This window comes from Bombina bombina, chromosome 6 (assembly GCF_027579735.1).
Source record: "Bombina bombina isolate aBomBom1 chromosome 6, aBomBom1.pri, whole genome shotgun sequence".
In the NCBI taxonomy this organism is placed as follows: Eukaryota; Metazoa; Chordata; class Amphibia; order Anura; family Bombinatoridae; genus Bombina; species Bombina bombina.
In genome coordinates this window covers 657,673,214-657,688,850 of record NC_069504.1, presented here as the reverse complement: position 1 = coordinate 657,688,850, position 15,637 = coordinate 657,673,214, and the positions used below count along the sequence as shown (strand labels likewise).

At 37.0% G+C, this 15,637-nt stretch overlaps 1 protein-coding gene across 1 annotated transcript in view; it reads right to left on the bottom strand.

Annotated features, from left to right (window-relative positions):
• Window positions 1-13,620, bottom strand: part of LOC128664551 (ras and EF-hand domain-containing protein-like) — a 185,260-nt gene extending 171,640 nt beyond the window's left edge. The window contains 1 exon segment of the mRNA XM_053719368.1: window positions 13,063-13,620. Coding sequence (XP_053575343.1) covers window positions 13,063-13,620 — 558 coding nt within the window.
• Window positions 13,621-15,637: the final 2,017 nt, after the last annotated feature.

Below are 15,637 nucleotides of genomic sequence, written 5' to 3'. Positions count from 1 at the left end.
TTCAACGACTAAATCGTCTTTTTCAAGAGCACTAAAAAACAATTGGAAGTGCTGCCTTACGAATATTACAGGTGCACACTATCAATACTATCAATAAATTAATTAAATAAATTACCTACAATTACATACAATTAAATAAACTAAACTAAATTACAAAAACAAACAAACACTAAATTACAAAAAATAAAAAGATTACAAGAATATTAGGCGAATTACACCTACTCTAAGCCCCCTAATAAAATAAAAAAGCCCCCCAAAATAATAAAGGTCCCTACCCTATTCTAAATTAAAAAGTAATCAGCTCTTTTACCAGCCCTTAAAAGGGCTTTTTGCGGGGCATGCCCCAAAGTAATCAGCTCTTTTGCCTGTAAAAAAAAATACAACCCCCCCAACATTAAAACCCACCACCCACATACCCCTGCTTTAACCCAAACCCCCCTTAAATAAACCTAACACTACCCCCCTGAAGATCTCCCTACCTTGAGTCGTCTTCACCCAGCCGGGCCGAAGTCTTCATCAGATGGGGCAGAAGAGGACATCCAGACCGACAGAAGTCTTCATCCTATCTGGGCAGAAGAGGACATCCGGACCGGCAGACATCTTCATCCAAGCGGCATCTTCTATCTTCATCCATCCGGAGCGGAGCCATCTTCTTTCCAGCCGACGTGGATCCATCCTCTTCAACCGACACCTACTCGCCGAATGAAGGTTCCTTTAAATGACGTCATCCAAGATGGCGTCCCTCAAATTCCGTTTGGCTGATAGGATTCTATCAGCCAATCGGAATTAAGGTAGGAAAAATCTGATTGGCTGATTTAATCAGCCAATCAGATTCAAGTTCAATCCGATTGGCTGATCCAATCAGCCAATCAGATTGAGCTTGCATTCTGTTGGCTGATCGGAACAGCCAATAGAATGCGAGCTCAATCTGATTGGCTGATTGGATCAGCCAATCGGATTGAACTTGAATCTGATTGGCTGATTCAATCAGCCAATCAGATTTTTCCTACCTTAATTCCGATTGGCTGATAGAATCCTATCAGCCAATCGGAATTCGAGGGACGCCATCTTGGATGACGTCATTTAAAGGAACCTTCATTTGGCGAGTAGGCGTCGGTTGAAGAATATGGATCCACGTCGGCTGGAAAGAAGATAGCTCCGCTCCGGATGGATGAAGATAGAAGATGCCGCTTGGATGAAGATGTCTGCCGGTCCGGATGTCCTCTTCTGCCCGGATAGGATGAAGACTTCTGCCGGTCTGGATGTCCTCTTCTGCCCCATCGGATGAAGACTTCGGCCCGGCTAGGTGAAGACGTCTCAAGTTAGGGAGATCTTCAGGGGGGTAGTGTTAGGTTTATTTAAGGGGGGTTTGGGTTAGGGTAGGGGTATGTAGGTGGTGGGTTTTAATGTTGGGGGGGTTGTATTTTTTTTTTACAGGCAAAAGAGGTGATTACTTTGGGGCATGCCCCGCAAAAAGCCCTTTTAATGGCTGGTAAAAGAGCTGATTACTTTTTAGGATTAAGTCTTTTATTCCAAGTTCTTTTTTATTGAAGATAAATCAAGCATAATACAAGCCATAAAAGAAAATTGGTACACATGGAAAAGAAAACCGTCATAAATGTAGAGCTGATTACTTTTTAATTTAGAATAGTGTAGGGACCTTTATTATTTTGGTGGGCTTTTTTATTTTATTACTGGGCTTAGAGTAGGTGTAATTAGCCTAATATTCTTGTAATCCTTTTTTATTTTTTGTAATTTAGTTTAGTTTATTTAATTGTATGTAATTGTAGTTAATTTATTTAATTAATTTATTGATAGTGTAGTGTTAGGTTTAATTTTAACTTAGGTTAGGATTTATTTTACAGGTAATTTTGTAATTATTTTAACTAGGTAGCTATTAAATAGTTAATAACTATTTAATAGCTATTGTACCTAGTTAAAATAAATACAAAGTTGCCTGTAAAATAAATATAAATCCTAAAATAGCTACAATATAATTATTCGTTATATTGTAGCTATATTAGGGTTTATTTTACAGGTAAGTATTTAGTTTTAAATAGGAATAATTTAGTTAATAAGATTTAATTTATTTCGTTAGATTAAAATTATATTTAACTTAGGGGGGTGTTAGGGTTAGACTTGGCTTTAGGGGTTAATACATTTATTATAGTAGCGGCGAAGTCCGGTCGGCAGATTAGGGGTTAATACTTGAAGTTAGGTGGCGGCGATGTTAGGGAGGGCAGGTTAGGGGTTAATACTATTTATTATAGTGTTTGCGAGGCGGGAGTGCGGCGGTTTAGGGGTTAATACATTTATTATAGTAGCGGTGAGGTCCGGTCGGCAGATTAGGGGTTAATAAGTCTAGGTAAGGTAGCGGCAACGTTGGGGGGGGGCAGATTAGGGGTTAATAAATATTATGTAGGTGTCGGCAATGTTAGGGGCAGCAGATTAGGGGTTCATAGGGATAATGTAGGTGGCAGCGATGTGCGGTCGGCAGATTAGGGGTTAAAAATATTTATTATAGTGGGGGCGATGTGGGGGGACCTCGGTTTAGGGGTATATAGGTAGTTTATGGGTGTTAGTGTACTTTAGAGCACTGTAGTTAAGAGCTTTATATACCGGCGTTAGCCCATAAAGCTCTTAACTACAGCCTTTCCATGGGCGTTAGGAGTCTTGTCGGTAGGGGGTCTACCGCTCACTTCAGCCAAGACTCTCAATACCAGTGTTAGGAAGATCCCATTGAAAAGATAGGATACGCAATTGAGGTAAGGGGATGTGCGGTATGGAAAAGTCGCGGCTTGAAAGTGAGCGGTAGACCCTTTCCTGCCTGACTCTAAATACCAGCGGGCGGCTAAAAGCAGCGTTAGGACCCCTTAACGCTGCTTTTGACGGCTAACGCAGAACTCTAAATCTAGGCAATAGTTTGCTCGTCCATTATAGGGAGATTCTCTTTTCTATTAAATAATGCATAGAGAATTGATTATAATGTAATATCATTATTAATATCTATCGAATTGGGTGTTACAAAGTATTAATTTAAATCATTTTTTAAGTTGCTCGTTAATTCTAGGGAGATTCTCGAAGCGCTCACACGCAAGTTATTTTATGTTTACTGCGCAGTAAATTCTTCTATTCCACAATCGATAGAGTGGGTCTCCTGCATCCTAAACTGAAATTAAGACAGTGATGTATTCAATGACGTTTAGCTATCTTGCACATACGCATGGCGTAGAAGAGTCACCATCTTCCAACTGGAGTTGCCAGCCCAGATTGGAAATCGGTAACGGATAGAAAGTTAGTGGGTTTGGAAAAATTTTAAATTTCAGAGACAAAAAGATTAGAAATGGTAAGTATTTGAAACGTGATGGGCATTGTAAATGTCTTTATTTCAATGTATACTTTTTAGCTATGAGGAATTAATTTTTGACTACAGTGTCCCTTTAAGGTTAGTGATTGAAACCGTTTGGAAGGCCTAGTCTGCTGCAGGTTAGGGGCGATTGAGATTGGCTCCTTGTCAGGGTTAGGGATACCAGCTTATAATTTTGGTACCTATATGAAATATCTACCAGTGTATAATAGCTGAGGTTAGCAGCTTCTAACCTGGCTACTCATAGCAACCACCTGTACAGAAAATCTACATCTTCTGTTATACTCAAATGACCGTAGGATGGTAGGATACCCCGGGTGGTACAGATTTCTGCTTATTTCTGTTAATTCACACAAAGTAATAAAAAAATGTGCTCCATGTTTATAGAAACCAGTTTCTGTTCCACAAATAAGTTTACTACAAAGGCCCTTAGTAGGCACGCACTCTCATTTTTCACCTTGCAACAAAACAAGCTTGTACAGCTTCTAAAGAGAAATAATACATAATACTGTTCTTAAACAGCAAACACTATCAGAAGAGGCAGCCTTATACAGACAGCTCATGGGAACTACCCTGAGATGGAATTTGTGGGTCTCCTGGAAGTTAATGCTCTTATCTTTCACAACAAGAGTTCATTTAACAACTGCAAACTAACCCTGTCTTTTTTATTTACAGGGTTATAAAAAAAATATAATGAAAATATATATATATATATATATATATATATATACACCTGCATATTGAAAAAAAAATTACCAGTCCTGAGGGAAAAAAAAAGTTACTAGCCTACATCATGATAAAATAGGAAAAAGAAGAGACTCATTGTCTTCTGCAATTTCTTACTTGTTCTAGACTAGTGCACTAGTTGAAATTTTCAGGTGTGTGTATATGTATCTATATCTATATCTGTGTGTGTGTATGTATGTATATATATATATATATATATATATATATATATATATAGGAGTAAGTAAAATGTGTCCCCTCAGTGTACTGAGTTGATACAAGTGATACTCTAAAGTAGGCGCTAGTCAAAAAATGAGTAGGATATATTGGCAGCTATATAGGACAAGTACTGGAAGGGATGTGGAACCCTAGACAGTAAGAGTAAATGTGTATTTAAGGATAGATACAGCACCTATATATCCATTAAACTTTTAGGGTATGTAAAGGAATATGCATGTAAAAATAAATACAAATAGAAAAAAGGAAAATAAAAATAAAAATTATATATAAAATATATGAACTATAAAACAATGTTCATATAAGTCCTAAGAATATATATAGTCCGTAGTAGATCTCCAGCTATAGAAGATATGTAGTTATAGATGGTATATAATACCCTTACCAGATATTACCCCAATCGAATGAGGTAAGTATGCCGCACTGGGGGTATATATAGATGGTTGAATTTCCTCCTTGTATCCAGCTGTGGTGCCTCTTATAGTATTCGTTAGCCTTCTGGAGTATGCAGGGATGTGTTTCTGGTGGTGAATAGATCCCTTACACTTCCTATTGGTTGATGGTTGGCCTCTTGGAGTGCTTTTTCTGTCTTGGTATAAACTTTCTCCAGCGTAAGGATACTGTAGCTGGCCTTGTTGTCTTCTGAGTCAAGTTCGGATTGGCTCATCCAAATAAGTCAAGTTGTGGGTGGAGTTTGGCTTGTTTCCTATGTAGCAACCACCTCACAATGTCAATGTCATTAATCGTTCATTCATTCAGCAGTAGGATGACATTGTGAGGTGGTTGCTACATAGGAAACAAGCTAAACTCCACCCACAACTTGACTTATTTGGATGAGCCAATCCGAACTTGACTCAGAAGACAACAAGGCCAGCTACAGTATCCTTACGCTGGAGAAAGTTTATACCAAGACAGAAAAAGCACTCCAAGAGGCCAACCATCAACCAATAGGAAGTGTAAGGGATCTATTCACCACCAGAAACACATCCCTGCATACTCCAGAAGGCTAACGAATACTATAAGAGGCACCACAGCTGGATACAAGGAGGAAATTCAACCATCTATATATACCCCCAGTGCGGCATACTTACCTCATTCGATTGGGGTAATATCTGGTAAGGGTATTATATACCATCTATAACTACATATCTTCTATAGCTGGAGATCTACTACGGACTATATATATTCTTAGGACTTATATGAACATTGTTTTATAGTTCATATATTTTATATATAATTTTTATTTTTATTTTCCTTTTTTCTATTTGTATTTATTTTTACATGCATATTCCTTTACATACCCTAAAGGTTTAATTGATATATAGGCGCTGTATCTATCCTTAAATACATATATATATATATATATATATATATATATATATATATATATATGTGGAGGTGGAGGTTGAGATAGCGCTACAAGAGGGGCCCAAGAACTAGGAAGTAGTTCCTCAACTTAAAACTATTATATTAAGTGGGGATAAAGAAAAGAAAAAATCGATGTAAAGAATGTGCAAAATGTAAATACACATGCAAATGGTAATATAAACAAAACAATACAATATTTGCCAGTTACTTAAATATTGTAAGCATACATTAAATTGCAATAATGTTAATGATAGTCCAGTATTGTAAATGCAATCACACCAAAGATAACCGGTAGGTATAGCACTTACTAGAAAATACCTCAATCTCATGAGGTAAGTTGCGGCATCTAATGGTGAGAGACCTCCGGTGATGTCTTATGATGTTGATTGCAAAGAAGATGTATTCGTTCTTCTCCCCTTGGAGTATGGTGTATGGAGTCAGGAAGTAACTTGTTAAAAAGTGGCTTGTTAAGAATCCCTCCGGGAGTCCAGTGGTTTATGCAATATATCGTGCTTTGGGAATAGTCCCTTGAACCTGCATCGGCTGTCTTCTTATTTATTGTGTTTCTTGCTGACTGTATGCAGTTACAGTGTAGCGACTTCTCTGTAAGTACAAACTTTCTTAAAGTGGCTTTGAAGACAGCTATGTCATATTAGTAAGTTGCTCACTCTGGATATTATAGAGAATATGTGGTTTAACTCAATGATGACTGCCAAAGGGTTTTAAGGTCCTACTCCCTTAACGGACTATGAGTAGGTGAATACCTATTGCTGGCTGTCAGCTGAAAAAGATGTCCACGGTGTAGGGAAAACTTGCCTACGTACGCTTTACCTGTTTAAACTTGCCTACGTACGTTTTTAAACATGAAATATCACTACAAAATAACAAATGGTGATGACACAATAAATGAAACGGTACAATACAGAAGGTCATATCATTATGCCCCGAATGGATTGGATGTTTGTTTTTTAAATAGAGCGAGAAACTATTTAATCTTACAGTCTGATGAAACAGCAGCTTGTGCCGAGAAACGCATTGCTGTTTGTGTTTTTAACATTGTTTTAACCTTTTAAAGCCGTTATGCCATTCTATTCCGTCATAATTACACTGGGCTTTAGAGCCGTTATGACGGAATAGAACGTCATAGCCAACGGCTGTCCTGAAGCCTACTGCGCTTCCTGGATTTGATTGTGGTCTAGAGGGCATTCCTAGGGTTATAGGGACGCCCCACAGACCCAATCCAATAATTAAAATCTCACGATCGTGTGATTTCAATTTGTCTATATCGGAACAGTTGTTCCGATGTAGACACTTTAACCCCGGCAGGAAAGGGTTAATAAATATTTTAATTCACTCTCGTTCTGCTTGCAAACATTCTTTTTGGAGCATATAACTTTCTTGTATTATTGAAAATTCCACCTTGTAGGAATACGTGAGACGGTTTGTGAAAGAACTGGCTCATCTTGGTGGTGTGTGGCACCTAGTGTGAGGCCAATGACGTCACAGCCTACGTCGCTGTTGAGATCCTGATTATTAATCCCGGAGTGAGAGTCAGTCGAGCGGGTCAGAAGTCTTTTGTCCCATACCTGTTTCTATTCAAGATTTGAGTGATATCACACCATGAGGCGCCTCTTATTTTTGTCTTCTAGAACATTGTTTGCCAATCAACAAAGTAACTGCACTCACAGGAATTTCAGATACCAATAGTGTCAAAATGTATTGACATTTGGGGACATCTGATGAAGGAGATACAATAGTCCTTGAAATGTCAATCAATACATCCAAAATATTTTTTTTTATGTACACATATCTAGTTCTTAGCATCTACCTATAGAATAATGAAAGTATCTGAGACAGTTATTGACTAACCTATGTTCATACAGGCATAGGTCTCTATTTAACAAGCTCTGAATGGAGCTTGATGGCCCCTTCAGTCTTCAGACTCGCCAGAAACAGCAGTTATGAAGCGGCGGTCACAAAGACCGCTGCTCCATAACCTGTCCGTCTGCTCTGAGCAGGCGGACAGACATCGCCGGAAATCAACCCGATCGAATACAATCAGGTTGATTGACACCTCTCTGCTGGCGGCCAATTGGCCGCAAGTCTGCAGGGGGCGGCGTTGCACCAGCAGGTCTTGTGAGCTGCTGGTGCAATGCTGAATACGGCGAGCGTATTGCTCGCCGTATTCAGCGAGGTCTGCCGGACCTGATCCGCACTGTCGGATCAGGTCCGACAGACCTTGATAACTTGGGGCCATAGCCTAAAATCAGCTCTGTTCGCAGTCTTTTGGATTTAAAGAGACATGAAACCTACCATTTTTTTCATGATTCAGACAGAATATACAGTTTTCTTCTCTAATCTAATTTGCTTAATTTTCTTGATATAATGTTTTTATTGTTATTAAAGGTCAAAAAAAAGAATATACAGAAATAAGAAAGAAAAGGCAAAGACAAAAAATTACATAATCAATGATACACTTATGTCATTTGGAACCAGAAAACATGGAACAGAGATACAGATAAGATATACATGAAAATAAAATCATAACCTTTTCAGATATTAAATATTTCACTTTTCTTCCTTTATCACACTAGTCATTAACACGGGATTTACCCTAACTTCATTATTATAAACCTTAAAAAACAAAGAAAAAAAACAAAAACAAAAAGACAAGTCTTTACAGTGATAAATAATAAGTTCGGGTAGTCCAGTGTAAATTTTAAATAATTTCAACCTTTAAATTATTGAGAAAGGTGGAGCCATTTACAAATTAAATGTCAAAATCCTGACCGGCTTCAAGGAAAAGTTTTTAGCTTTTAAATTTTTCTAGGGGGGGCAGAGGAGGGGGGAAGAAAAAGAAAAAGAAAAAAAAAAAACAAAAAAAACCCAAAAGGGGGAAAGAAAGGGGGAAAAAAGGGGAAAAAAGAGGTTTGCATCTTAACTTATATTCTCTAATGGTGATAATAACTGGTTCTGTAAATTGGTGTTTTTGTAGTGTTTAACAAAATCTAACCATTTTGAATTAAATCTATTATGCTGCTGTTCAGAGTTAATTGCGTTATCAAATTGTTCTATTGTATATTGTCTTTGTAATAAAAATGTTAAATTATTTATAGTCGGTGACTTTTTTTGGTGCCAATTTTTAAGGATGAGATATCTTCCACCCAGAATTACCGTATTACAGAAAGCTCTGTTTACCAGTCTGTCTGATGTGTCTAGTAGGAAAATTATGTGTTGTAGTTCTAATATGTGATTTGTAGCTGTCACCTTATTTAACCAAAATTGTACCCCTTTCCAAAACTGATTAATTTTTGGGCAACTCCAAAACATATGGGTTAAGTCAGCATCGGCTAAAGAGCAACGTGGACATACCCTTAAACCTTGTGTCGACCATTTATTTATTTTAGCAGGCGTAAAGTATATTCTATGTAAAAGTTTTATATGCATTTCTCGCCAGCTTGCCGCGAGTGTGGCCTCGTCCAAGAGAATTATACTTTGTTTTACTTGTTCCCTTTTTAGATCTACAATCGTTGTTTGCCATTTTGAACAGATCTGTACAATGTTTAGTTCCCCTGTCTTAGTAATGATCATATTATACCAGTATTTAATAGAGCGTTTACCTGCCTTAAATAATGCTAGCCCCATTTTCATTCCTGAATGGGTCCATGGAAACTTATTATCTTCCATAGCTTTAAAGAACCAATGTCTCACTTGAAGGTATGCAAAAAAATCCACATTCTGTACATTATAAGACTCTTTAAGAGTCTCAAATGGCATTATACTCTGTAGATTGGGTTCTCTAAGTTGTGTTAAATAAATAAGTCCTGCTGTGGCCCATTTCCTAAATACTTGACTGCTAATACCAGGTGGAAAGCGTGGGTCACCTCTAATAGGAAGTAGATCTGAAAAATGAGGGTCACTATCTACTCTGCGTCGTATGTCTTGCCATGCAATTATAATATGATATAATGATTGTTTATTTTTAATACTTTTTGGAATTACTTTTTTAGGGCAGTGCAGAAGCGCATTTAATGAAAGAGGGTATACTAAATTTTGTTCTGCTTCTGTAAATGCAATATAGTTCCCGCCCGTAATCCAGTCCATTGCGATTTTTGCAAGACTTACACTATTGTAAATAGTAAAGTTGGGTAGTGCCAATCCACCATATTGCCTTAGTTGTGACAGTTTATATAATGATATTCGATTCGCACCCCTCCCCCATATAAATCGTCTCATTAGTTGGTCTAACCTGCTAAGATATTTTTTTGGTATGATTAGAGGGATATTTTGCATTAAATATAATATTTTAGGTAAGACGATCATCTTAACTACATTGATTCTTGCGGTAATTGAGAGTGGAAGATTATCCCATTTCATCATCTCAAATCTGATTTTTGCAAATAGAGGTGGGTAATTTAAACTAAACCAATCTTCTGGATTGGCACTGATCTGGATTCCTAAATATGTGATGTATTGCGGGGCTACTTTAAAAGGGGGTGTGTATTGATTTTGGTGATGCTTACTCAACCAGAGTAGTTCTGATTTGGATATATTAATTGTGTAACCTGAAAAAGAACCAAAATTTTTTATAATTTCCAAAATTTTGGGAATTTCAGTCTGGGCATCCTTTAAAAGTAAAATCAAGTCATCTGCGTAAAGTAGAAGTTTAACAGGGATTTTGCCTATCTTAATCCCCCCTAAATTATCCCTTAAGGTAACTGCAAGGGGTTCAATTGCTAAATTAAACAAAAGCGGTGAAATTGGACATCCCTGTCGTGTTCCAGATAAAATAGGGAAGGATGTAGTGTTTGAGCCATTAACCATCAAAATAGAAGTTGCATTGGAATATAAGGCACGAATACATTCAAGGAACTGATCTTTGAACCCAAAGTTCTTCATAGAGCAGAATAAATGGTCCCAGATAATAGAGTCAAATGCTTTATGGGCATCAACTGCAAGAATGGCGGAGTTATGTTCACTTTTATTTTTAACATCTGCTAAGAAGTCTATTAATAGAAAGATTTTGCGTATGTTTGCTGACAAGTTTCTCTTAGACATAAAGCCAACCTGATCTTGGTGTATTAACGGGCTCATAATTAGCTTCAGTCTATCTGCCAAAATTACAGTGAATAGTTTGTAATCGGAGTTTAATAGTGAAATTGGACGATAGGAGTCTATTGATTCAGGATCTTTCCCTTTTTTTAGGAGTAATATTATTTTTGAAACTGCAAAGTTAGGAGATGGAATCTTATAGTTAATTAAATAGTCATTAAATAGTTCCGTAAGTACACCTATTACTTCGTTTTTGAGAATTTTATAAAATTCTGCTGGTAGAAGGTCAGGTCCGGCGGCTTTGTCCAACTTCAAATTATTTATTGCGTTTAGGACTTCCAATTCTTTAATTGGTGCATTGAGTTTCTCTAAATCTTCCGCCGAGAGCTTAGGTAATGTAATTTTTTCCCAAAAATCTTGTTTATTTTTTACGTTAATATCCGCTACTGAGTATAGGTCCCTAAAGTATTTATAAAATTCTGCTTTGATTGTGTCAAGGTTCAATATTTTTTTGCCATCAATATTTAGTGACTTAATGTGATGCATCGGTTTCCTATCTTTTACAGATCTTGCTAACAATTTCCCTATTTTATTTCCAAATCTGTAAAATCTACTTTTGTTCTTCAGTTCTTGGATAGCAAATTTTTGTGATAGAAAAACTTCCCATTCTTGCTTAGCCTTCATGTAACTTTGCCAATTAGTCTGTGTATGAGATGCAATATATGCGTTATATTTGTTTTTTAGATAGTTAGAAATTTCAGTCTCTCTTAAATATAGCTTTTTCTTAAACCTAATAGTGAATTTTTTAATTTCTCCTCTGGCTACTGCCTTAGCAGTTTCCCAGAAGATCTCTTTCTTATGTATATAGTCTTTGTTCTGTTGAACATATTCGTGCCATATAGCAATGAGTCGGTTTCTAAATTCTAAATTGTTTGCTAAATAGCGTGGGAAGCCGTAACTCTTAACTGGATCATATCTGTCTGTTTCCCACCGTGTCTCTAATGATATCGGGGCATGGTCTGAAATGGTGAAGTTATCTATTTGTGCTTTTATATCTGAGTTAATAATTTTGTCTGACCCCAGAAAAAAGTCTATCCGTGAAAATGTCCGGTACTTTTTTGATTCACACGTAAAATCTCTGCAATTAGGATATAACAATCTCCAGATGTCTTTGATGTTTAATGCGCTAGCAAATACTTTAAGAATCCTGGAGGATTTTTTTGGGATCTGTTTAGTTTTATTTCCAGTTGCCTGTGATCTATCAATATTGTTAAAAACCATATTGAAGTCTCCTGCAACTATAAGATTCGTATTTATAGAATCATGTAATTTTAATTTTAATTTTTCCCAAAATTTTATATCTGGCACATTTGGGCCATAGACATTACATAACGTGAACATACGTGAATTTATAATAATTTTCAGAATAATAAATCGTTCCCCTGGGTCTATCTCTTGCCCTATAATTCGATATTCTAAATTTTTGCTGATTAAAACTGCGACCCCCCTTTTACGTGTTGCACATGGGGTATAGACAACCTCACTAACCCAGTTAACTTTAAGTTTTTTATGTTCTATTTCAGTCAGATGTGTTTCTTGTAGGAGTGCAATATCCACTCTTTTATTTCTAAGATATGTCAGGATCCTCTTTCTTTTGATTGGGTTAGTGACCCCTCCCACATTCCACGAGATTAGTTTTAGTGTTGCCATTTATACTTTATTTTAAGATAACAAACCAGAAAAAAAAAAAAAAAAAAAGGGGGAATCAAAATAAATTCTAACCTCCTTGCCCCTCCCTCTAACCCGAACCTTTATCTTTAATAGAACATAAGTGTTTAAAATATTTAAAGAAAAATGGACTGTCCTTGTTTTCGACCATTCTTTCATTTTTATACAAATCTTAACCTTAGTTATCTCGTTTATTATATGAAGGTAAAATAAAATTATCCAACTTGCCATACCATTAACTGTCCATACACCAATAAACAGAAAGCACAAAAAAGAAAAAGAAAGGAGAGAAGAAGAGGAGCACTTTCCTTATTTTTTAATAATTACCTAGGTTGGAACTTATTCAAAAATGCCTTGGCCTCTGCAATTGTTTCTAGTGTAGTTGTCTCATTATCCATATAAATCTTAATTTTAGCGGGATAAATTAAGTGTGCGGCTAGGCCCATGTTTATCATGTTTGTACAGAATGGAGCCATACTTTTGCGTTTTGTTGCTGTCTGGACTGAGTAATCTTGAAAGATTAAAATTCTGTTATTGTCAATCTCTAGGTTTTTCATTTTTCTGAATGCTCTAAGTATTAGTACTTTGTCCTGAAAGTTCAGGTATTTAATTAGGATAGCTCGTTTCTGAATAGTATTTTCTGATGTGTTTCTAATAAAGCCTACACGGTGTGCTCTTTCAACCATAAAATTATGCAGTTTGGTATCAATCTCTAGACTTTGTGGCAGAGTCACTGAGGCAAAATATATTAAATCCTGAAAATTGGTGGTTTCTGGAAGGCCTACTATTTTTAAGTTGTTCCTACGTGATCTATTTTCTAAGTCTTCTATTTTGTCAGTAATTTCTGAAATTTTTATATCGTGTTGTTGTATAGAGAGGTTTTGTTTGGTCACAGAGTCTTCAGTATCTGAAATTCTTGATTCAATTTCTGTAAGTCTAGATGTAAAGTTTTTCATTTCTACTGAGAGTGTAAATAGTTCTGTTTTGATATGGTCAAGTTGAGGTGATAGAGATAGTGCTACCTGTTTAGAAATTTCTTCTATATCATCTTTAGAAATATTTACAGTGGTCATTTCAGGTCTAATATCGCTAATACTTTCAATACTATGTCTGGGCTTTCTATCCTTGGGTTTTGCTGGCATTGCGTGTGATTTAGGTGCAAAATATTTGTCCATGTGTCAGAAAAGAAAAAAAAACTAGGGTGTTTACAGAAATAAGAAATGGGATATGTGAGAGTGACAGAGTGTGTAAAGTGACGAGCCTGTGTTTAATAGTGACCTAGAAAGAAAGAGGGAAAAGAGAAAAGAAGAAAGAAGAGCATAGTAAAAATATATAGAAAAAGTGCATAAGTGTTTCTAGTATAGGTAGTTATATTGTGTGTTAGGGAGTGTTCTCCTGTATGAGTTTGTGAATATGCAATGGTCAACAATTGTCATCTACTTCAGTAAAATTTGTAACTCAACTACTCCTCTCTCCTACCTCTACTATACCCTAACTTCAGAAAAAATACTTTTTCAAATATATCAGTAGGCCTAACACTCTAGTATTCTAGTAAACCAATTGATATATACTATATATTCATCAGAGCAGAACAAAGGAAAAGAAACATTTTTCAACATTTGGTATGTGCTGCACATCTATCAAACCATAACAATTTACAAAAGTTTTTTTTTTTTTTTCAACATTTGTTGTAAACTATATATCCATCAAAACACAATCTTTCACCAGCTATGTAAGGGTGCAACACCCGCCTTTAAATTGCTAGTCAAGAAAGTAGGGAAATAGTAAGACTACAAAAAAAGAAAAACAGGAGGCCAGAATAAAACAAGGAAATAAAAAAAAGGCAAGGAAAAAAGAAGAAAAAAAAAAAAAAAGGAAAAAAAAAAGTTCCTTTCCGTTCTCTCCCCTTTTCAATAAATTTCAATAAATGTCACTCAGATCCTAAGTGCGCCATTCTGTTTCGATCACTAAAAAACGATCAGTTGTAGCAGTGTTACATTTTGCTATTGGCCAGAGCAAGCCACCAAATAAATTTTAGTCATTTATGCCTTGAATATTATTCACACACAAGCACAGGTAATTTCCCCTTATGTCTCAGTTCTTTTGTTGATGTTAGTGACCTTACGGCATATGTATAGCGGTTAATAATAGACTTTAGGTATGTCCTTGGAACACATAATCATGGGATTATATTAGCGGTCCAGGAGTACTAGAAAAGGCGCCCCTTTAAGCAATCTAATCCAATGGCTGTAATATGAGGGGAAAAAAAAAAAGGCTAGCAGCGCCAACTCTTTCAACCATAAACTTTTATAGTCACAGGTCATCCACTGACTGGCTTTAGGTATATGTTTCCACTGCACATCTTGCTATACCTTACTATCTTCACCCTGTACCAGGTCAGGGACTTACTTCCATTTTTTTTCAATCCCCAATATACAGTCCCGGCCAGCCCGCCTCTTACCTTCACCCTGTACCAGGTCAGGGACTTCTTACTTGTCAAATGCGGGGGGGATCCTACCTTCCAGAGGTGCCAGGTTAGGCAGCTAGCGGTGGCGGTGTTGTCTTGAGTCAGGCCAGTGCCCCTTCAATGTTTCCAATGCTACTCAAAACATAGCTTCCTCATTGGGGGCTTCCCACTCTTTCTGCTGCAATCACGGCTCTTGTCACTCAGCCTAGTTACTGGGTTTCTGCCTTAGATCTCACCTCAGATCTCACCCCGCCGTCAGCTGACAAAACTTGGCAAACGGCCGTAGCAAACCGGCCTCTGGCTGCTCCGCGACTTCCACACACTCAGGCGGATTACAGCGCCCAGGTCCTGGCTGTGGTGTATGAAACCACGGCCTATGGCAACTTGGTGTGTCGGTGTGTTCGTGCTGCCTTAGTCAGAGGAGCGCGTAGTACACCTGCGCTTCCTGCTCCTCCCACCGGAAGTCCACCAATTTGCTTAATTTTCTTGATATCCTTAATGAAGAAGAAACGCACTACTGGGAGCTAGTTGAACACATCAGGTGAGCCAATTACAAAAGGCATATACATACAGCCACCAATCAGAAGCTGTCCCTGAGCCTACCTAGGTATGATTTTCAACAAAGAATACAAAGTGAACAAAGCAAATTAGATGATAGCAGTACAGCGGAAAGTTGCTTAAAATTGCATGTT